This window comes from Rhinoderma darwinii, chromosome 5 (genome assembly GCF_050947455.1).
Source record: "Rhinoderma darwinii isolate aRhiDar2 chromosome 5, aRhiDar2.hap1, whole genome shotgun sequence".
Taxonomy (NCBI): Eukaryota; Metazoa; Chordata; class Amphibia; order Anura; family Rhinodermatidae; genus Rhinoderma; species Rhinoderma darwinii.
In genome coordinates, this window is record NC_134691.1 from 164,920,152 (window position 1) to 164,943,569 (window position 23,418).

The 23,418-nt window shown below is 43.2% G+C and overlaps 1 protein-coding gene across 4 annotated transcripts in view; it reads right to left on the reverse strand.

Annotated features, from left to right (window-relative positions):
* The window catches only part of CDH20 (cadherin 20), a 456,770-nt gene that overhangs the window by 17,078 nt on the left and 416,274 nt on the right, over positions 1-23,418 (reverse strand). For all 4 annotated transcript variants that reach the window (XM_075826736.1, XM_075826738.1, XM_075826737.1 and 1 more), the window contains 2 exons: positions 13,317-13,453; positions 380-501 (listed from right to left, as the gene is read on the reverse strand). In XM_075826736.1, the coding sequence (XP_075682851.1) occupies positions 380-501; positions 13,317-13,453 (259 nt within the window). The remainder of the gene's footprint in view (positions 1-379; positions 502-13,316; positions 13,454-23,418) is intronic.

A 23,418-nucleotide genomic window follows, 5' to 3' on the forward strand; every position in this document is an offset into this window, starting at 1 on the left:
AATCCTTAAATGGGATCGGAGACCACTGCTAGTTAGCAACAGCTGGGCTTCAGGAGAACAACGCAGGATGCGGGAAAAGTTCTTCTGAAGTGCCGACATGAAAAGACAGAAGAACTACCCTGAACGGCAGACGTAAAAAGAGTATACGCCGGTTGTTAAGGGGTTAAGAAAGAATTAGTATCAATTAAACACACATAAAATGTTATGTGCTAAAAATGATATATAAAAAAAAAATACACCCCGAAATTCAAAAAACAAGACCTTACAAAGTAATGTCAGCGAAAAATAAAAAATAAATAAAAAATGAGCTGCGTCCTTACGGGGTTAGAAAATGCAAACATAAATATAAAACGTAGTCGGACTTTTTGAGTTATCTTACCTGCCCAGCCTTTGCGTTCTCACACATAAATGTCTCAAAAAATTTGGTGAAGACTGGAGCGTTATCATTAACATCTAGGATTTTTATTGTAACAGGAACACTTCCAACCTGTGCAGGATTATCTGAAGGATTAAAAGAAGTGGCACATTCTTAATGTTCTTATATAGTATATATACACTCAACATTTACTGTACTTACTTTCACTTGTATTATTTTGTGCATTTGTTGTATAATAAAACTTTACCATTTTCTATTTTACTTTCTTTATCAATTCTTCATGGTTTTCAAGATCTTTTCTTAGGGTAGATTCACACGAACGTTGCGTTTTTGCGCGCGCAAACAACGCAGCGTTTTGCGAGCGCAAAAACCATTTGACAGCTGCGTGTGTCATGCGTGTCTGATGCGCGGCTGCGTGATTTTCGCGCAGCCGGCATCATAGAGATGAGGCTTGTCAACGCCCGTCACTGTCCAAGGTGCTGAAAGAGCTAAATCTTTCAGCACCCTCGACAGTGAATGCCGAACACAACAGCGAAAAACCTGTAAAAAAAAAAGATAAAGTTCCTACTTACCGAGAACTTCCCGGCCGTTGCCTTGGTGACGCGTCCTTGGTGACGCGTCCTTGGTGACGCGCCTCTCTTGACATCGGGCCCCACCTCCCTGGATGACGCAGCAGTCCAAGTGACCGCTGCAGCCTGTGATTGGCTGCAGCCTGTGCTTGGCCTGTGATTGGCTGGAGCTGTCACTTGAACTGAAGTGTCATCCCGGGAGGTCGGACTGCAGGAAGGAGACAGGAGTAATCGGTAAGTTAGAACTTCGTTTTTTTTTTACAGGTTAATGTATTTTGGGATCGCAAGTCACTGTCCATGGTGCTGAAACAGTTTAACTCTTTCAGCACCATGGACAGTGACTATCTCCTGACGTCGCGTACCGATAATTTTTTTGCCGGGATCGGCCAAAACGAGTTTGGCCGAACCCGGTGAAGTTCGGTACGCTTGTCCGGCTTCGCTCATCGCAAAGACACTCCGTTTGGATGTTCGGAAACAGAAAAGCACGTGGTGCTTTTCGGTTTTCATTCATCCTTTTCACTGCTGTTGCGCGAATCACGCTCGTCCCACGGAAGTGCTTCCGTGTGGTGCGCGTGATTTTCACGCACCCATTGACTTCAATGGGTGCGTGATGCGCGAAATACGCAGAGTTATTGAACCTGTCGCGCTTTTTGCGCAGCAGACAAACGCTGCGCAAAAAGCACGGACTGTCTGTACTGCCCCATAGACTTGTATTGGTCCATGCGTGCCGCGTGAAAACCACGCGGCCCGCACGGACCGAATACACGCTCGTGTGAATCCCCCCTTACTGTCATAAAATGGGAACCAACATTTTTACTTCCAGAGGCTGAAATTTGTCCTGGTCATGTAATGGTCACATAGGTGAACGGCTCATCATATCATTTTGCCTTCTCTGCCACAGTTTTCCCCATTGAATTCTATGGTAAAAACTGTTCACCACAATGTAACATCCTAAAAAAATGGTACTTGTAAATGTACCCTAAGAATAGGACTGATCCGTAAAGGCAGGACTAGTGAGTGAAGAAAGCCTGTGGAGTGTAATGGTGTCTAACAGAGGTAGGGAGTCAAGGTAATGGAAGGACTGAAGGGGTAAGGTGGGGAATGAGGAGTTATTGGGAGGATGGTTAGGGGCAGCTATTAGGTTATGAGCAGCAAATAAGTTTATTCTTCCAAACTTTTATTCAACTTTTTTTTAAATATTAAATTACTTAAAAGATGTTAAATGTTGGTGGCACCAACATTTTTAATTCTGTGAAGTAGGAGGATAGAAATTTTCATCTATATCTTAACCTTTTCCCATGATCATGTGCTACAAGTATACATCATGCATGGTCTCTGACAGCCAAATGCATGTGGGCAGTATATCTACTGTGATCTGTCATGCACTGACATCCAACTGAAACTTCAGCACTTGCACGCATGGGAGCGCAGGAAGGACGCAGTCATCACACCACGTGAACTGTGACATTATAAGCATGAAAATGTCCATACACACAGTGTTTATTCATCATTTTATATAGATTATACCTGTACAAAACTAAACTATGCAACTATGAAAACAGTTCCATGTATCTGCAATCTAAGCATGCCTTTGGTGCATAACTTAAAGAGGCTCTGTCACCAGATTTTGCAAGCCCTATCTGCTATTGCAGCAGATCGGCGCTGCAATGTAGATTACAGTAACGTTTTTATTTTTAAAAAACGAGCATTTTTGGCCAAGTTATGACCATTTTCGTATTTATGCAAATGAGGCTTGCAAAAGTACAACTGGGCGTGTTGAAAAGTAAAAGTACAACTGGGCGTGTATTATGTGTGTACATCGGGGCGTGTTTACTACTTTTACTAGCTGGGCGTTGTGTATAGAAGTATCATCCACTTCTCTTCACAACGCCCAGCTTCTGGCAGTGCAGACACAGCGTGTTCTCGAGAGATCACGCTGTGACGTCACTCACAGGTCCTGCATCGTGTCAGACGAGCGAGGACACCGGCACCAGAGGCTACAGATGATTCTGCAGCAGCATCGGCGTTTGCAGGTAAGTCGATGTAGCTACTTACCTACAAATGCTGATGCTGCTGCAGAATCAACTGTAGCCTCTGGTGCCGATGTGGCCGACACGATGCAGGACCTGTGAGTGACGTCACAGATCTGCACTGCCAGAAGCTGGGCGTTCTGAAGAGAAGTGGATGATACTTCTCATCAGAGCGCCCAGCTAGTAAAAGTAATAAACACGCCCCGATGTACACACATAATACACGCCCAGTTGTACTTTTACTTTTCAACACGCCCAGTTGTACTTTTGCAAGCCTCATTTGCATAAATACGAAAATGGTCATAACTTGGCCAAAAATGCTCATTTTTTAAAAATAAAAACGTTACTGTAATCTACATTGCAGCGCCTATCTGCTGCAATAGCAGATAGGGGTTGCAAAATCTGGTGACAGAGCCTCTTTAAGTAAGGGTGTGTTCACATCTGCATTGGAGTCTCTGTTCAGAGCCTGTGTTACGGATTGGGTATGTTCACACGCAGTGACCAAAAACGTCTGAAAATACGGAGCTGTTTTCAGGCGAAAACAGCTCCTGATTTTCAGACTTTTTTTAACAACTCGCATTTTTCGCTGCGTTTTTTACGGCCGTTTTTGGAGCTGTTTTTCAATGGAGTCAATGAAAAACGCCTCCAAAATAGTCCCAAGAAGTGTCCTCCACTTCTTTTGATGAGCCGTCATTTTACGCGCCGTATTTTGACAGCGACGCGTAAAATAAAGGCTCGTGGGAACAGAACATCGTAATTCCCATGGAAAGCAAAGGGCAGATGTTTGTAGGCGTATTAGGGGCGTCTTTTCAGGCGTAATTCGAGGCGTAAGACGCTCGAATTACGTCTGAAAATAAGCCTTGTGAACATACCCATTCTGTCACGTTTGAAAAAATAAGGGTATGTTCACACGCACTGTTTTCAGACATAATTCGGGTGTTTTACTCCTCGAATTACGCCTGAAAAAATGGCTCCATTACGCCTACAAACATCTGCCCATTGCTTTCAATGGGTTTTACGATGTTCTGTCCCCACGAGGTGTAATTTTACACGTCGCTGTCAAAAGACGGCGCATAAAAAGACGCCCGTGTCAAAGAAGTGCATGTCACTTCTTGGGACATTTTTGGAGCCCTTTTTCATTGACTCCATTGAAAAACAGCTCCAATAATGTCCGTAAAATACTTCACGAAAAACGCGAGTTGTTAAAAAACATCTGAAAATCAGGAGCTGTTTTCAGGCGAAAACAGCTCTGTAATTTCAGACGTATTTTGCTACTGCATGTGAACATACCCTAAAAGACACCATGGCGGAAGCTAATGGACCCTATTACAAGTCAATGGGGTCCTTCAGGTGCCATTGGTGTCCGTCTTGTGACGATTTCATCACAGCTTGAATTTCGTTTTTCTTCTCCTATGACTGAAAAGGACAACTAAAACAAATTGAAAAAGACACAGCGCCACATAGTGCAGATCAGTAAGTAATGTAGGAGAGCAAGAAAGGAATATGTGCTCACCTTGTAGTTGTGAATACTGGCAGGTATTACACTTGTAATATGGAGGTACACTGTGTCATGTGGAGGAAAGCTGCTGCCCGGTCCCATACGCAACGACCATAAGAAGTTGCCGGTAATTATAAATGGAACAAGGGAAAAAGAGGGACCACCAAGGCGCTGCTTAATGATGAAATTAACCCAAGTTCATGTTTTAATAGAGGGTAAATGATAAGAAAGATGCTACGCGTTTCAACACCGGACCAACGTCTTCATCAGGCAAGTGAAATGCATACAAATAACATAGGTATATATATATATATATATATATATATATATATAGACATGACAGCAATTTGTAATTATACTAATTGGACTAATTCAGACGAAGCACCGAAAAAACCGCCAAAGGGAGGCGGGTCAAAGATCAAAGATTAAAAGTTACATAATGGATACCGCAATAGAGAATCTAAAATAATTAAATGCAGACATCAAGGTACAAATATTAAAAGGGAAAATATAAATAAATAGGCAATAGGATAATTGTTAATAATAATTATAAAAATTGCAGCAAACCAAAATGACAAGAGACCGTGATTAAAAAATACATAAATAATCATCAAGACAACGGCTAATGTGTCCAAAAAATATATATAGAATATTATGTAAATGAACTCACCAAACAATGGAGAGGTAAGTGCTGAAAAACGGGGGCAAAATGATACTAAAAGAAAAAGCATTGCCGGAGTTAGGGGGGATTCACACGAGCGTGATTTGGCAGCGTGTAGGGCGCGTGGTTTTCGCGCGGCACGCAATGCCCTATAGAAGTCTATGGGGCAGTACACACAGTCCGTGTATTTTGCGCAGCGTTTGTTCGCTGCGCAAAATACGCGACAGGTTCAATAACTCTGCGTATTTCACGCATCACGCACCCATTGAAGTCAATGGGTGCGTGAAAACCACGCATGTCGCACGGAAGCACTTCCGTGCGAACTGCGTGTTTGCGCAACAGCTGTCAAAAGGATGAATGGAAACAGAAAAGCACCACGTGCTTTTCTGTTTCCAAGCATCCAAACGGAGTGTCTTTGCGAGGAGCGAACCCCGACAACCGAAGCTAACTTCACCGGGTTCGGCCAAACTCGTTTTGGCCGAACCCGGCCAAAAAAATTCCGGTCCGCGACGTCGGGAGACATTCACTGTGCATGGTGCTGAAAGAGTTAAACTGTTTCAGCACCATGGACAGTGACTTGTGATCCCAAAATACATGAACCTGTAAAAAAAAAACGAAGTTCTAACTTACCGATTACTCCTGTCTCCTTCCTGCAGTCCGACCTCCCGGGATGACACTTCAGTTCAAGTGACAGCTCCAGCCAATCACAGGCCAAGCACAGGCTGCAGCCAATCACAGGCTGCAGCGGTCACTTGGACTGCCGCGTCATCCAGGGAGGTGGGGCCCGATGTCAAGAGAGGCGCGTCACCATGGACGCGTCACCAAGGACGCGTCACCAAGGCAACGGCCGGGAAGTTCTCGGTAAGTAGGAACTTTATCTTTTTTTTTACATGTTTTTCGCTGTTGTGTTCGGCATTCACTGTCGAGGGTGCTGAAAGATTTAGCTCTTTCAGCACCTTGGACAGTGACGGGCATCGACAAGCCTCATCTCTATGATGCCGGCTGCGCGAAAATCACGCAGCCGCGCATCAGACACGCATGACACACGCAGCTGTCAAATGGTTTTTGCGCTCGCAAAACGCCGCGTTGTTTGCGTGCGCAAAAACGCAACGTTCGTGTGAATCTGCCCTTAAGGCAACCGCAGACACTACGGAGGCCTAGAGGAGCCAAAAAGCAAGTATGGAACGCAAGATGACACTCAGGAGAGGACAATCGCGTGAACAAGGAAAGGAAACAGACAAGAATGAAAAAAAGGAAAAGTAAGTAACTATACACTTCAGTAGAGTAATGGGATGTCCACAAAAAAATGATACTTAAAGAGGCTCGGTCACCAGATTTTGCAACCCCTATCTGCTATTGCAGCAGATAGGCGCTGCAATGTAGATTACAGTAACGTTTTTATTTTTAAAAAACGAGCATTTTTGGCCAAGTTATGACCATTTTGTATTTATGCAAATGAGGCTTGCAAAAGTACAACTGGGCGTGTTTAAAAGTAAAAGTACAACTGGGCGTGTATTATGTGCGTACATCGGGGCGTGTTTACTACTTTTACTAGCTGGGCGTTCTGACGAGAAGTATCATCCACTTCTCTTCAGAACGCCCAGCTTCTGGCAGATCACGCTGTGACGTCACTTCCCCAGGTTCTGCATCGTGTCAGACGAGCGAGGACACATCGGCACCAGAGGCTACAGTTGATTCTGCAGCAGCATCAGCGTTTGCAGGTAAGTAGCTACATCGACTAGAAAATAAATAATAGTGTGTGAAAAATTACTAATACAACGGAGTTCGTATGCATATATGTGAATAAATGTAAAATGAAAGGTAAATGAATATACAATACGGTAGAGTAATGGGATATGCAACAGAATAGTAATTTAGATGAAAAGAAATAATAAATAGAAATAATAATAGAGTATATGAAAAATTGCTAATCCAATGCAGACTCAGATATATCATTAAGACCATTGGGGCACTGGCATAGCTATAGGGGTCGCAGCGGTCGCAATTGCGATCGGTCCCCGAAGCCAGGGGGGCCCACGGCCCCCCGCACCACATCAATAAAAAGTTACCATAGTAACTCGGGCCGCGGGCCCCTGTTACTATAGTAACATACTTTACTTATCTTCCTGGTTCCGGATCGCAGCGGAGGTCCTGACGTCAAGCGCTGTGCGCAGCGCATGACGTCACAGCGCTATGCGCCGCGCACAGCATCGAGACGACAGAACTCCCGCCGCGGCCGAAGAGGAAGGTAAGGTTAGCCCTGACTGGCGGGGTCCGACTCCCGGGACCCGCCAATCAGCTGTTTTGAAGGGGCCGCAGCACTCGTACGAGAGCTGCTCCTCTTCATTCCTGTCACTTCATTCCGGTCACACTGTGAATCCGTGTCGGCGATTCACAGTGTGGGCGAGTAGTGAAATGAAGGGGAAGCAGCTCTCGTACGAGTGCTGCGGCCCCTTCAAAAACAGCCGAGAGACACATCAGCTATTGATGGCCTATCCTGAGGATAGGCCATCAATGTTTAGGGACTGTACAACTCCTAAGCCTACGATGTAGCAGGCTTAGGGGGCCCATGAGACAGGATCACAGATTGTGTGATCCTGTCTGCTGGGCCCTGTATCTAAGCCAATCACATGGTAGGCTTAGATACATGGTCCATGCATGATCCTGTCTGCTGGGCCCTGTATCTAAGCCAATCACATGGTAGGCTTAGATACATGGCCCATGCGTGATCCTGTCTGCTGGGCCCTGTATCTAAGCCAATCACATGGTAGGCTTAGATACATGGCCCATGCGTGATCCTGTCTGCTGGGCCCTGTATCTAAGCCAATCACATGGTAGGCTTAGATACATGGCCCATGTGTGATCCTGTCTGATGGGCCCTGTATATAAGCCTACCACACTGTAGGTTTAGATACAGGGCCCCAGCACACAGTAATCTTATACTGTATAAGATTACTGTCTGCTGGACCCTGTATCTAAGCCTACGTTGTGGTAGGCTTAGATACAGGGTCCCACAGACAGTATCACACATGGGCCCTGTATCTAAGCCTAACACACGTGTTACTAATCATTTTTTGTGTGTTTTCTTACAGGTTCGGTCGTTGGACTACGTCGGATTCCAGGACGACTTCGATGACAGCTTTTTTTTTATTATCAATAAAATGGTTAATGAGGGCTGTGTGGGTTTTTTTTTTATTTCAATAAAATATTTTTTCTATGTCTTTGTGTTTTTTTTTAAACTATATTACTACCGCCTTAGTAATGGCCGCCGGCTGATTGACAGTATCCATTGCTAAGGCGGGGCTTAGTGTTAGCTGATGCAGAGGCTAACACTAACCCCCATTATTACCCCGGTACCCACCGCCACCAGGGGTGCTGGGAAGAGCCGGGTACGATCTAGTACCTGACCATCTGTAGTGATGGTCGGCCACTGGGGTGGCCGCAGGCTGGTATTATCAGGAGGGGAAAGGCCAAAAACAGTGGCCCTTCATACCCTGGTGATGCTAGGCTGCTGCTGCTTTATTGTATCTGGCTGGTTATGAAAAATGGGGGGGGACCCCACGTCATTTAAAAAAAAAAAAAAAAATTATTGGAAAGAACGATGTGGGGGGTCCCCCCCGGGGGGTCCCCCCCAATTTTCATAACCAGCCAGATACAACACAGCAGCAGGCAGCATTACCAGGGTGGTAGGGGCCACTGTTTTTGGCCTTCCCCAGCCTAATACTACCAGCCTGCGGCCACCCCAGTGCCTGCCCGTCACTACAGATGGTTGGGTACTGGTTCGTACCCGGCTCTTCCCAGTACTCCTGGTGGCGGTGGGTACCGGGGTAATAATGGGGGTTAGTGTAGCCTCTGCACCTGCTAACATTAAGCCTCGCCTTAGTAATGGAGGTTGTCAATCAGCCAGCGGCCATTACTAAGGCGGTGATAATAAAGTTTAAAAAGATACAATCACATAGAAAAAATATTTTATTTAAATAAAAAAACACAACCCTCATTAACCATTTTATTGAGAATAAAAAAAACGCCGTCATTGAAGTCCTCGAATCCGAAGTCCAACAACCGAACCTGTAAAAAAAACCACGAACACACAAAAATAATCAGTAACACATAAAGAAGCAAAATTATTATTCTTACCTATCCTGGGTCCAGCGCTGGAGACGCAATGTCAGCGAGCTGGGCCCTGTATCTAATCCAATCATGTGTGATACTGTCTGCTGAGCTGTGTGTCTAATCCAATCATGTGTGATACTGTCTGCTGGGCCCTATATCTAATCCGATCATGTGTGATACTGTCTGCTGAGCCACTGTATCTAATCCTATCATGTGTGATACTGCCTTCTGAGCCACTGTATCTAATCCTATCATGTGTGGTACTGTCTGCTGAGCCACTGTATCTAATCCTATCATGTGTGGTACGGTCTGCTGAGCCACTGTATCTAATCCTATCATGTGTGATACTGTCTGCTGGGCCACTGTATCTAATCCTATCATGTGTGATACTGCCTTCTGAGCCACTGCATCTAATCCTATCATGTGTGATACTGTCTGCTGAGCCACTGTATCTAATCCTATCCATAGTTTATAGGGTCGTAGTGCTATAGATATGCTATGCTGTCTCATATACACACTTTTTTTAGGGCGGACACATATGTATTGGGGCTATTTCCCTGACATTTTAAGCCCTGAGGGTATGTTCACACGGCAGCGTCCATTATGGCTGAAATTACGGTGCTGTTTTCAGGAGAAAACAGCTCCGTAATTTCAGCCGTAATGGCATGTGCAGGCGTCTTTCGCTGCGTCCATTACGGACGTAATTGGAGCTGTTTTTCTATGGAGTCCATGGAAAACGGCTCCATTTACGTCTGAAGAAGTGACAGGCACTTCTGTGACGCGGGCGTCTTTTTTACGCGCCGCCTTTTGACAGCGGCGCGTAAAAGAAAATGACCGTCGGCACAGAACATCGTAAGACCCATTCAAATGAATGGGCAGATGTGTGCCGACGCTTTTGAGCCGCATTTTCGGACGTAATTCAATGCTAAAACGCCCGAATTACGTCCGTAAATAGGGTGTGTGAACCCAGTCTTAGTGACGCCCCGGCTGCTAGTGCTGCATTGTTGGGTCACTTAGGAGCTGCGGACCGTCGGCCATGAGAAGTTTGCGGGGGGGGGGGGCCAGTAAGAATTTTTGCATCGGGGCCCATGAGCCTTTAGCTACGCCCCTGCATTGGGGTACATATTTAAAAAAGGTTCTTTTCGTTGTGGCCATGTTAGATGTCTCTGTTGTTCGAGTATTGCGAATAAAAAGACTGATTTTATCTCCATAGTAACCAAAGAAATTTTCCCAATCAAAAGTTTTTTGAACTGTGGAAGCAGTTACATAATTTATTTACTGCAATGCACATGCAATCTGCAATATGTGGGTCGTGCAACCCAAACCCTCAGGAACAGAATTAATAAACACAGATTCAATGTAAAGAATGGTTTTCTCAAACAAAGTGTTTCTAGACATTGCGCTCTTAAACACAAGTGTAACTTCGATGATATCACTGTTATCCCTATAGAAAGTATCCCTGTAGATTTGTCTAATAGATTCATCAGATTAAAACAGAGGGAAAATTTCTGGATTTATAAACTGGGGACTTTGTACCCCAATGGTCTTAGGGCATGACCACACGTAGCGGAATTGCTCTGGAATTCCGCAGCGGACAGTCCGCAGCGGAAATCCGCAGCGTACACGTTTCTCCATTGCCTTCCACAGCTTTTTAGTTGTGTTCGTTTACACGTTGCGGACAATTCCGCTGCGTAGCATAGGCTGCGGCGCGGAATTTGGTGTCCGCAGCATACAATGGTTGCTGCGGACGTGTAGCGGACTTGTTGCGGACTCATTGCGGAATTTCTCCATTGACTTCAATGGAGAGTCAAAATTGCGCAATGAAGTCCGCAGATGTTATGTAGATGTTATGTGTACTGCGGAGCGTATTGGTTTTACTAACATGACATTTCTTCATTCTGGCTGGACCTATGTATTTCTAGGTCTACAGCCAGACTGAGGAAGTCAATGGGGCTCCCGTAATTACGGGTGACTACGTGTGTGCACCCATAGTTACGGGTGACTACATGTGTGCACCCATAATTACGGGTGACTACGTGTGTGCACCCATAGTTACGGGTGACTACGTGTGTGCACCCATAATTACGGGAGCGTTGCTACGCGACGTCAGTAAATAGTCACTGTCCAGGGTGCTGAAAGAGTTAAACCTTCGGCAGTAACTGTTTCAGCACCCTGGACAGTGACTTCCGATCACAAGATACATCAACCTGTAAAAAAAATAGAAGTTCCTACTTACCGAGAACTCCCTGCTTCTTCCTCCAGTCCGGCCTCCCAGGATGTCGTTTCAGTCCAAGTGACGGCAACAGCCAATCACAGGCTGCAGCGGTCACATGGACTGCCGCGTCATCCAGGGAGGTCGGGCTAGATGGCGAAAGAGGGACGTGTCACCAAGATTACGGCCGGGTAAGTATGAATTTCTGTTACTTTTACTAGGGAAAGGGCTGTCCCTTCTCTCTATCCTGCACTGATAGAGAGAAGGGAAGTACTTTCACCGCAATACGCAACGGCTAGTCCGCATCAATTTAATGCCCATTTTAGGCAAAGCCGCAACAGAATATATCTGAGTCTGCATTGGATTAGCAATTTTTCATATACTCTATTATTATTTCTATTTATTATTTCTTTCCAGCTAATTACCATTCTGTTGCATATCCCATTACTCTACCGTATTGTATATTCATTTACCTTTCTTTTTACATTTATTCACATATATGTATACGAACTCCGTTGTATTAGTAATTTTTCACACACTATTATTATTTATTTACATTTAAGTATCATTTTTGTGGACATCCCATTACTCTACTGAAGTGTATAGTTACTTACTTTTCCTTTTTTTCATCCTTGTCTGTTTCCTTTCCTTATTCACGCGATTGTCCTCTCCTGCGTGTCATCTTGCGTTCCATACTTGCTTTTTGGCTCCGTAGTGTCTGCGGTTGCCTTGACTCCGGTAATGCTTTTTCTTTTAGTATCATTTTGCCGCCGTTTTTCAGCACTTACCTCTCCATTGTTTGGTGAGTTCATTTACATCATATTCTATATATATTTTTTAGACACATTAGCCGTTGTCTTGGTGATTATTTATGTATTTTTTAAGCACGGTCTCTTGTCATTTTGGTTTGCTGCAATTTTTATAATTATTATTAACAATTATCCTATTGTCTATTTATTTATATTTTCCCTTTTAATATTTGTACCTTGATGTCTGCATTTAATTATTTTAGATTCTCCATTGCAGTATCCATTACGTTACTTTTGATCTTTGACCCGCCTCCCTTTGGCGTTTTTTTTCTTCGGTGCTTCGTTTGAATTAGTCCAATTAGTATAATTACAAATTGCTGTCATGTCTATATATATATATATATATATATATATATATATATATATATATATATATATATATATACCTATGTTATTTGTATGCATTTCACTTGCCTGATGAAGACGCTGGTCCGGCGTTGAAACGCGTAGCATCTTTCTTATCATTTACCCTCCATTAAAACATGAACTTGGGTTCATTTCATCATTAAGCAGCGCCTTGGTGGTCCCTCTTTTTCCCTTGTTCTATTTATGAAAAGGGCAACGGAATTCACAATGCAGATGTGTCTAAAATGATGCAAAGGGCATCAAAAGTATTTGTTAGGCTATGTTCACACGGAGTATTTTGGGGGAGGAATATCTGCCTCAAAATTCTGTTTGGAACTTTGAGGCAGATATTCCTCTCCCTGCACGCCGATTTTCACGGCAATTATCGCGCCGTTTTTCGCCCGCGGCCATTGAGCGCCAAGGGCATAAAACAGCGAGAAATACGCTTTCTCCTGCCTCCCATTGAAGTCAATGGGAGGTCAGAGGCGGAAGCGCCCGAAGATAGGGCATGTCGCTTCTTTTTCCCGCGAGGCAGTTTTACTGCTCGCGGGAAAAAGACGCCGACGCCTCCCATTGAAATCAATGGGAGGCGTTCTCGGGCCGTTTTTGCCGAGTTTTGCGACGCGGTTTCCGCGTCAAAAAACTCGGCAAAATACCCCGTGTGAACATAGCCTAATACTATTTATTTGCATATTTTACTTACTCATCTCCATTGCTAATATTGTGATATTATGCCAGGAAACATCTTCCCTATCTAGGGGCCTTGCTGTCATCAAAGCTCCTGTGGTAATATCAACATAGAAATATCTTCCAGGATCGCTGTTCCTGTCAATGGAATACCTGCAAGAAAAAGAAAAAATAGCATCATACATAAATGAAACTTGAACTTGTATTTAGCATCCACTTGAGATGCCGAGTTGTTATATTCCCTTGTCAACTCATCCTAGGATTATCAAATGACGTTGTTTTGAGGAATTCACATGTGTTCACTTATTACCACTTGTACAGCAGTAGAAGTTGTTTCAATTGTGAGAGCCACTCTTCTGCTAATGAAAATTGGTGTATTCTTACCCATACTATGTGGAAATGAGTCCATTAGGTCGAATGGGGCAGGTTGGCTTAAAGGGGTTGTCCCACGACGGCTCTTCATATAAAAGTGGCCAAATATACATATCATACACATTTACAGCACTTTTATGTGTTTTTAGTGAAAAATTGCTCACTATGACCCGTTTACGCCTTTATCACTCTCAGATGTTGCTCTTTTGTACTTTCTAAATCATGGGTAGGGCTTCACCCTACCCCCATGTTACTGTCAAGCAGAGGAGAACAGTGGGATGATGTGGGTCAACACTGTGGGATAGCATAGGATAGAAAGTAGTGCATGGCCACTAAGTATGACCTGTTCTCCAGAATAGAACGACATGTTCATGTAGCTGATATATACATCACTTTACAGATGCTGTGTGCTTCCTATGAAGTAAAATACACATGAACCATATAGTAGGATGTATAACTTATTCATATTAGATAAAAACTGTACAGCTGGTAAAAAAAAAACAGAAGTCAGAAGCTGTGTTGCTTGTCCTGCTCTTGCAGCTGTTGCTATTAAGCAACTCGGAGCTTAGATTACGCTGCAACTTGCCCTGTGAGTATATGAGAAGTAGGAAGGGGAGGGGCGACCGACGCAAGCACTGGGGGCAACGTGGTGTGAACAGGGCATTGTGATCTGAGCATACACATGCACCCACAGCTGGTGGACGTAACCTTGGACAACCAATTCAAACAGTAAAGGCCTCTTGACTTTGACTTTGATTTGGCATATAACTTGTGACAAATGCAGTTTTTTTAATAAATGTATTCGAGAATATTAAAGGGGTTGGCCCACAATTTTTTTTTATCACCTATCAACATGATAGGTGATAAATGTATGATCGCCGAGGGTCCCAGCACTGAGCCCCCCACCGATCACGAGAACGAGGGCCCCGTTTGAATGGAGCGACAGTCACGCACATGCACTACCTCTCCATTCAACGTCTATAGGGTGTGACGAAGATAGCCAAGTGCTGTACTCAGCTAACTCCGTCAGTCCCTTAGACATTTTATGGCGCAACAGTGCGCACGCTGACTGCCACTCCATTCAAACAGGGGACACAGGGTAGGTGATACATGTTTTTATTGGGCTTACCCCTTTAATATTTTCAACTAAAGAGGCTAAATACAGGGGATGTCTGTAGTGAGACAAAGCTTTTAATGAGTCTAAAACTCAATGTATATGTCCGAATTACGGCACCATACAAACTAAGTTTTACGTAGCTGTAATAGGGCTCTCTTAGAATTCTATCGTGCCCTACTGTTCCTCTATATCCCTCCAATTACACATCTAGGCATATTGAGGTATTTCCTCTCAGATTAGTATAGAATCTGACAGAAAAAAGTGCCATGTTTCATTGGACGCTGTGTTATGGAGCTGTTCTCCCCTGAAAGAATATCTTCAAAATACAGTGCTATATGGCACACCATATAGCGGTACATGGGGCGCGCCGATGGCTTCTCAGTACAGAGCTGCAGGGACCCTGTGTGCTGTCTTTGCACAAGGATTAAGGGTATGCTATTCATACAGGCCCCTAGTGGTTTTGTTTGCAGTAGTTTCCACCTGCCCTTTCACGATTGGAGTTTCCCTGTATGGGAATTAGACACGTGACCCCGCAGTGCAGCATAAAATCAAGGGAGCAATTTTTCTGTATAATAGTTTCTGTGTGAATCCATATTAGAATGAAAAAATTAAGAGAGCTGAGCGGCTTCGAAGAGGCATGGTCATCAGTGATAGACTATCTTGCAACGATGTCAAGTTTTAACCGAGAACTGTGTTATGGAGGAAAAACATCCATCAAAAGAAAATTCTGTGAAAGTTAACAACTCGTCGACGAAAAGGGTCAGAGCAGGATGCCAAGAATCGTTCTGATGGACAGGCGGTGCAGTCAAGCAGGTTGCAAGCAATACAACACTGTTACTCCAACTAATGTGTTCGAACGCACAGTTCGCCGTTCCTTATCACGAATAGGCTATAATAGAAGACGACCAGTTGGAGGGCCATTGCTGTCTAAGGGCAAAAGAAAGGCAAGACTCCATTGGTCAGTGGCCATTCAGTGTACATTTTTGCAGAATAAAAAAACACCCATCTTGCATTATTGAATGTTGACAAAGGCTCCTTTATTTCTTATAAGCCAAGCTCAGTTGAAAAATGAATTCCAGAGCTGGACATGTTAGGAATCTCTTGCAGGCTTTTTCAACACATTCTCATTTTCTTGACATTTGAAGGTCAGATCAGCATTAAAGATTATGATCATTGTGCTATATTAATCAGTAATGCTAAGCTACACAGGCAATATCTCTGATCTGAATTCTCCATAAATAACAAGATTTTGAACCTACATTATATTACTCATCATATGCAGGCCAAAGGACAAGCAATTTTTTTTTCAATATTAAAGTTTGTTCTTAAACTGGAATAAGTTGAATTTAATGTACTTTCCTGTGCAAATTAGGTGACACGTTAACTCATAATTTGAGGTATTGACGGGCAGAAACTAAGAAACAGTCTATAGCAGTGGATTATTTGGTATCGGGTCGTGGAATCTGGTATCCGCCCCGGTGGCCGCAGGGAATTCCAGGCGAAAAAACGCACCAAATTGTGGAATGTTCACTGCAGAAAACTGCTGAGTATTCTGCCAGCCTTCTAGCAGGCTGGCCTCCTCAGATAACGTTTTATCCCAAGAGACCGCGTCAGCCTGTGATTGGCTGTAGCGGTAGTCACATGAGATGAAGTGTTATCCCAGGAGGCCGTCCCTCTGACGTCATCCAGGCCGGCCTCCTGGGATGACGTTTCATCTCATGTGACCGCCGCTACTGCAGTGACACAGGGGATGAATCGTCATCCCAGGAGGCCAGCCTGGAGGTAGAAACAGACTTCTGAGTAAGTATAAGATTTTTTTTTTCTGAGTTGTGTTTTTTGCGGCGGAATCGCTGCGATTCCGCCGCAATAAGCTCAACAACTGCTATTTGTTGTAGATTTTACCTCCCATTGAATTCAATGGGGAAAACCCGCAACAAATAAGCAGCGTTTACGCAAAAACAATTGACATGTTGCGAAATAAAACTCTGCACCGCATGTCAATTTCTGAGCGTTTTTTCCACTCACCATTTATGCAGGGTGTCGATGAGATTTGTTCTATCTCATCCACTTTGCTGCTACTGTATTATGCTGCGGAATTTCTGCAACAAACTCTGTTGCGGAAAATACGCAGTATTTATGCATCGTGTGAACTGACCCAATACCCCCCCACCAACCCAAAATTGTATTGCATGAAACTGGACCTTGGTTAAAAAAAGGTTGGGGACCTCTGCCCTATAGTATGTATGCAGGCGAGTAGATTAAAAAAATATTCTTAAACTTATATACACTCAGTACTGACTGTACGTTGAATGGTGCCTTGTGTGGTATCTTCTATTGCCACCCACCCCATATAGCTTACTGTCATATGGTGTACAAATAACTATAACACACACAGACTATTTGTAATTGCCATACGTTGGCCAAATAACACTTCCATACAGTTTTTTAACCTCTTACCGCCACAGTCATGTTATATTTTTTTTAAATTTTAACGTCTCCTCCCCGCCTACCAAAAGCCATAACTTTTGGATTTTTTTAATTGACATAGACATAAAAGGCCTTTTTTTTTTTTTTTACGTTGGACGATTTGTCATTTTTAATGGCATCATTTAATCTATTATACAATGTACTGGGAAACAATTTTGTGGTGTAAAATAGCAAAAATACAGCAATTTCGCCATAGTTTTTTGTTTCCTTTTTACGGCGGTCACCCTGCTATAAAAATTACATGCCAACTTTATTCTGCGGGTCAATGCGAATGCAGCGATACCAAATAAACATATATATATATTTTTTTACTACTTTTGCACAAATGAAAACCATTCAATATAAAAAAAAGTATTGTTTTGTCTCACCATATTCTGAGACCCATAAGGGCTTGTTTTTTGCGGGGCGAGCTGTAATTTTTAAAAGTACCATTTCGGGGTACATATAGCTTTTTGTTCACTTTTTATTCCATTTTTTGGAGAGGAAAAGTGACCAAATAACAGCAATTGGCGCTTTTTTTTTTACGACATTCACCCTGCAGGTTAAATATTGTTATATTGTTATAGTTTGGACTTTTACAGACGTGAGAATACCAATCATGTCCATTTATTTCACATTAGTTTAGGGGAAAAAATGGGAAAAGTTTATTTTTTTACTTTTAATAATTTTTTTCCCCTAAATTAGTAAAAACGTTATTTAACTCATTTTTTAATTTTTAAACTAATGCCAATCATTAGATCGCTGTTGCAATACTTATGTGTTGCATTTTATTATGCTTTTAGCGTTCTTCTATAAAGCCCTAGGGCTTAACAGAACCAAGATTTCAGCCTGGGGGACTTCATTAAGCCCCCAGCGATCGTGCTCTGGGGGGTGTCGGCTTAGATGCCATGGTTGTTATTGAGTTATTTCCCATTCTGGCCGTTAGTGCAGGGTCTCAGCTGTAATATACAGCCGACACCCCTGGTGTATGGAGCAGACTCAGCCCGTGAGCCCCCTCCAAACTCCTCCTCCCACGACTATGATGTACATTTACGTCAATTGTCGGTAAGGGGTTAAATAAAAATATCATACAGTGCCGCCCCCACCATACACTGCAAAAATAATATACTATACAGTGCCTAAGTAGCAGTGCCAACAATATATACACCACCATACAGTGCACAAATAGTACCAACATACACTGACCAAATAACAGCTCCATCTAAATAACACTGCTATATAATTAATAGTAATATTCATAGTGCTCGCAAGCCTTAGATGGCACCCCTGTCACTGAACCCGAAGGGTATATTTCCATAGGCAGGATACGCTGCAGATTTTCTGCAACAGAAAATCTGCAGTGGAATCGGAAAAAAAAAAACGCAGGTAAATTAGTCACAGAAATCTGCAGCAAACTGTGCCTGTTGCTGCGAATATTGCTGCGGAAACACTGTGGGGCCAGAGATCTCATTATTTTTTCTGCTACTGTAAATGCTGCGGAAAGTCTGCACAGAATTCTGTTGCTGAAATTCTGCAGTGTTGCCACTTTGTGGGAACGCAGTTGAAGGCTAGCCCTGTAGAGATGTAGCCATCAGTGGCGAATTATCATTAGGGCAGTTCGGGCGGCCGCCCGGGGCCCAAGGCTCCCAGGGGGCCCATGGCCACCCGAACCCCCTCATGCCCAGTGGCGTCGCTAGCACCGGAGGGAGCCCCGGTGCCAGGACCGCACCTGTCATGAGACGAGGAGAGCTTCGCTCCTACTTAGCAGCCGTGGTCTGTGCTGCTTTAGAAGCTCCCCCTCCAGCCCCCCTTCCCTGCTCTAAACATCTCTCCTCCTGCTACTAGCAGTCGGGACATGGGGGCGGGTAGACTGTTGGCAGGCCCTGTGTCGGGCTGTGAGCAGGAGAAGAGCTGCAGTGAAGACTCACAAATATCCTACATAAAAGGTAAGTGCATGTGTGTGTTTACAATGTGTACTTTATATGTGTATAATGTGCATACTCATGTGTACTTTATATGTGTATAATGTGCATACTCATGTGTACTTTATATGTGTATAATGTGCATACTCCTGTGTACTTTATATGTGTATAATGTGCATACTCATGTGTACTTTATATGTGTATAATGTGCATACTCATGTGTACTTTATTAGTGTATAATGTGCATACTCATGTGTACTTTATATGTGTATAATGTGCATACTCATGTATGTATGCATGTATTTGCGTAAACGCTGCTTATTTGTTTCGGGTTTTCCCCATTTAATTCAATGGGGAGGTAAAATCCGCAACAAATAACAGATGTTATGTAAAAACGCAATTTAGAAAAAAAATAAATCTTATACTTGCCCAGAATTCTGTTTCTTCGTCCGGGCAGGCCTCCTGGGATGACGTTTCACCCCATGTGACCGCTGCAGCCAATCACAGGCTAATCACAGGCTGCAGCAGTCATATGGGATAAAATGTCATCCCAGCGTGTAGCGACGCTGTGTAGCACTATATACAAGGGGGCGGGGAAGCCTGTGTGGCACTATATATAAGGGGGAGTGCTGTGTGATGCTATCTATAGGGGGCTGTGTGATGCTCTCCACAGGGGGTTGTATGTGTGTGTGTGGCTCTATCTACAGGAGGTGTGTGTGTGTGGCGCTGTCTACATGGGGGGTTGGCGCTGTGTCCCTGCACAGTGTGATACTGTCAGTATGTAGGGACACAGCCCTGTGAAAGGGGAATCGTAACACCCATTTGTTAATGCTTGTGCAAAAAGGTAGTGTTAGCAATAGTTACGGTGCGGCAGGGTGGCGGTTGAGAAGGGGGGCCCAAGTTTGGGAAACAGCCCAGGGCCCATGGTCTTCTTAATCCGCCACTGGTAGCTATCCTTATCTTGCCTCAACGCATTAAATACAAAGTGGCAAGAAACTTTAACTTGATTGTTTTAATGACTTTTCAATAGCTTTTGTTGTGTGATATCATGCTGCAGCAAGTTATCAGAGGCAAGATAAACTTGGCTACATCTGTATATAGTACATGCAAACAAATAAATGACACAGAGAGGCAATGAAGATTCTACAATCATCTGTAGAGAAAGACTCTCAATTTCTCTAATACGTTTTTCTACTACTGGTAATATAATATATATTTTCTTTATATCATTAACATTATTAGTATAAATACCATACTTATTTTATACCCATACGGATGTAGCCATCTTTATCTTGACTTTGATAACTTGCTGCAGCGTGATATCACACAACAAATGCCATTGAAATGTAATTGAAAAAGTCAAGATAAAGGATCTAGCCACTGTTTATTTAATGTAAGTGTAAGTATTGCATGATCATCTAGTCATTTTTAACCCCTTCCCGACATCCGCCGTATATATACGGCGCTGTCGGGAGGTGCCTCCCGCAAAGCGCCGTATATGTACGGCGCAGTGATGTTGCGGGCTCAGGAGCAGAGCCGGCACCATCACCGCGGGGTGACAGCTGTATTATACAGCTGGCACCCTCCTGTAACTGCCAGGACCAGAGCTATTCTCCGATACGGCAGATTAACCCCTCAGATGCTGCGCTCAAACTACAAAACAATTATGTAATTTATCCCGCACGGTGAACGCCGTAAAAAAAAAAACATGAAAAACAACGCCAGAATCTTTGTTTTTAGGTCACATCTCCTTCCAAAAAATGCTATCAAAAGTGATCAAAAAGTCACATTTACTCCAAAATAGTATTAATAAAAAACGACAATCCGTCCCGCAAAAAATAATCCCTGACACCGCTTTGTGCACGTAAAAATAATAAAGTTATGGGTCATAGAATGTCGACACAGAAAACAAATGATTTTATAAAAAAAGTGATTTTATTGTGCAAAAGCTGCAACACATAAAAAAAACTATATAAATCTGGTATCGCCGTAATCGTATCGACCCGCAGAATAAAGCTAACATGTAATTTAGGGCGCACTGTGGATGCCGATAAAAAAACTATTAAAAAACTATTCCAGAATTGCTTGTTTTTGGTAATTTCCTTTACCAAAAAATGAAATAAAAAGTGATCAAAAAGTCGTATATGTTCTAAAATGGTACCAATAAAATCTACAGCCCGTCTCGCAAAAAACAAGCCCGCACACCGCGCAATCAACTGAAAAACAAAAAAGTTACGGCACTAGTAATGCAGTGATGAAAAACATCTCAATGCGCAGGCCGGAGGGGAACATTCCTGCAGTTTCAGGGCCCTAGTATTTAGGAACTAGGAAAGGGAAGGGACATAACACATCCGCTGGAAGCGAGGGCGCCCGTATTATACCAGCGCAAAACTTTCCCAGTAATATTTCCCAAACTACGAAGGAGAAAAAGTCCCCAAAAGGTGCGGAGCGTTACAAAAGGGGGATAAGAAAGAAAACCGTTTATCAGCGTGACCCCGGCCTGCGCATAACGGATTGCTTCACAACGTAACACACACACCTATGGATAATTGTATTATTTACCCCATTATTATACCCTCTTATTATGCCCTGATGTTCTCCGCACAGATTACATATACCCCTGATATACTCCGCACAGATTACATATGCCACCACATTATAAACGAAAATACCAGCAAAACCCCAAACAGAACTATTACCAAGCAAAATCCATGCTCAAAATGGCGGTCTTTCCCTTCTTAGCCCTACAGTGTGCCCAAACAGCAATTTATGGCCACAAGTAAGGCATTACCATACCCGGGAGAACCTGCTTAACAATTTATGGGGTAAGATTCTCTAGGGGCACAACATCTTGTGTGGTGAATGGGCAGATCAGTGGAGAAATTGCAATTTTCACTTTGCACCATCCACTGCGTATTCATTTCTGAAAAACACCTGTGGAGTCTAAATTCTCACTACATCCCTTTATAAATGCCTTTAGGGGTGTAGTTTCTAAAACGGGGTCACTTTTGTTTGGTACATCAGGGGTTTTGCAAATGCAACATGGCGTCCGCAAACCATTCCAGCAAAATCTATGCTCCAAAAGATAAATACTGCTCCTTTTCTTCTGAATGCTCCCATATATCTAAACAGCTGATTATAACCACATATGGGGTGTTACCGTACTCGGGAGAAATCACTTTACAAATGTTGGGGTGCTTTTTCTTCTCTATTCCTTGTAAAAATGAAAAATGTGTATCTAAAACTACATCTTGTTGGGAAAAAAAATAATTTTTCATTTTCATGGCTTAATTCTAATTAATTCAGCAAAAAACCTTTGGGATCAAAATTTTCACTATACCCCTAGATGATTCCTCAGGGGGTGCAGTTTCCCAAATGGAGTCACTTTTGGGGTGTTTCCACTGTACTAGTACTACAGTGGCTCAGCAAATATGACATGACACCCAGAAACCATTCCAAAATCCAAATGGTGCTCCTTCCATTTTGAGCCCTACCGTGTGTCCAAACAGATGTTTGTGACCACATGTGGGGTACTGTTTTACTCGGGAGAAGTTGCTTTACAAATTTTATGGTGCTTTTTCTCCTTCAGTTCTTGTGGAAATGAAAAAAAAATACCTAAACCTACATTTTCTTTGAAAAAATGTAGATTTTCATTTTTACGGCCTACTTACAATAAGTTCTGTAAAACACCTGTGGGGTCAAACTGCTCACTGTACCCCTAGATAATTTCCTCATGGGGTGTAGTTTCCAAAATGGGGTCACTTGTTGTGGGTTTCCACTGTTTTGTCACCTCAGGGGCTTTGCAAATGTGACATGGCCTCCGAAAAACCATTCCTGCTAAATTTGAGCTCCAAGAGCCAAATGGCGCTCTTTCCCTTCTAAGCCCTGCCGTGTGTCCAAACAACCGTTTATTACCACATGTGGGGTATTGTTTTACTCGGGAGAAATTGCTCTACAAATGTTGTGGTGCTTTTTCTACTTTAGTTCTCTTGGAAATGAAAAAAAATTAGCTAAACCTACATTTTGTTTGAAAAAATGTAGATTTTCATTTTCATGACCTAGTTCCAAAAATGTTTCCAAAAAAACTGCCCGGTCAAAATGCTTGCTACACCCCTAGATAAATTCCTCGAGGAGTATAGTTTCCAAAATATGGTCACTTGTTGGGGGTTTCTACTGTTTTGTCACCTCAGGGGCTTTGCAAATGCGACATGGCCTCCGCAAACCATTCCTGCTAAATTTGA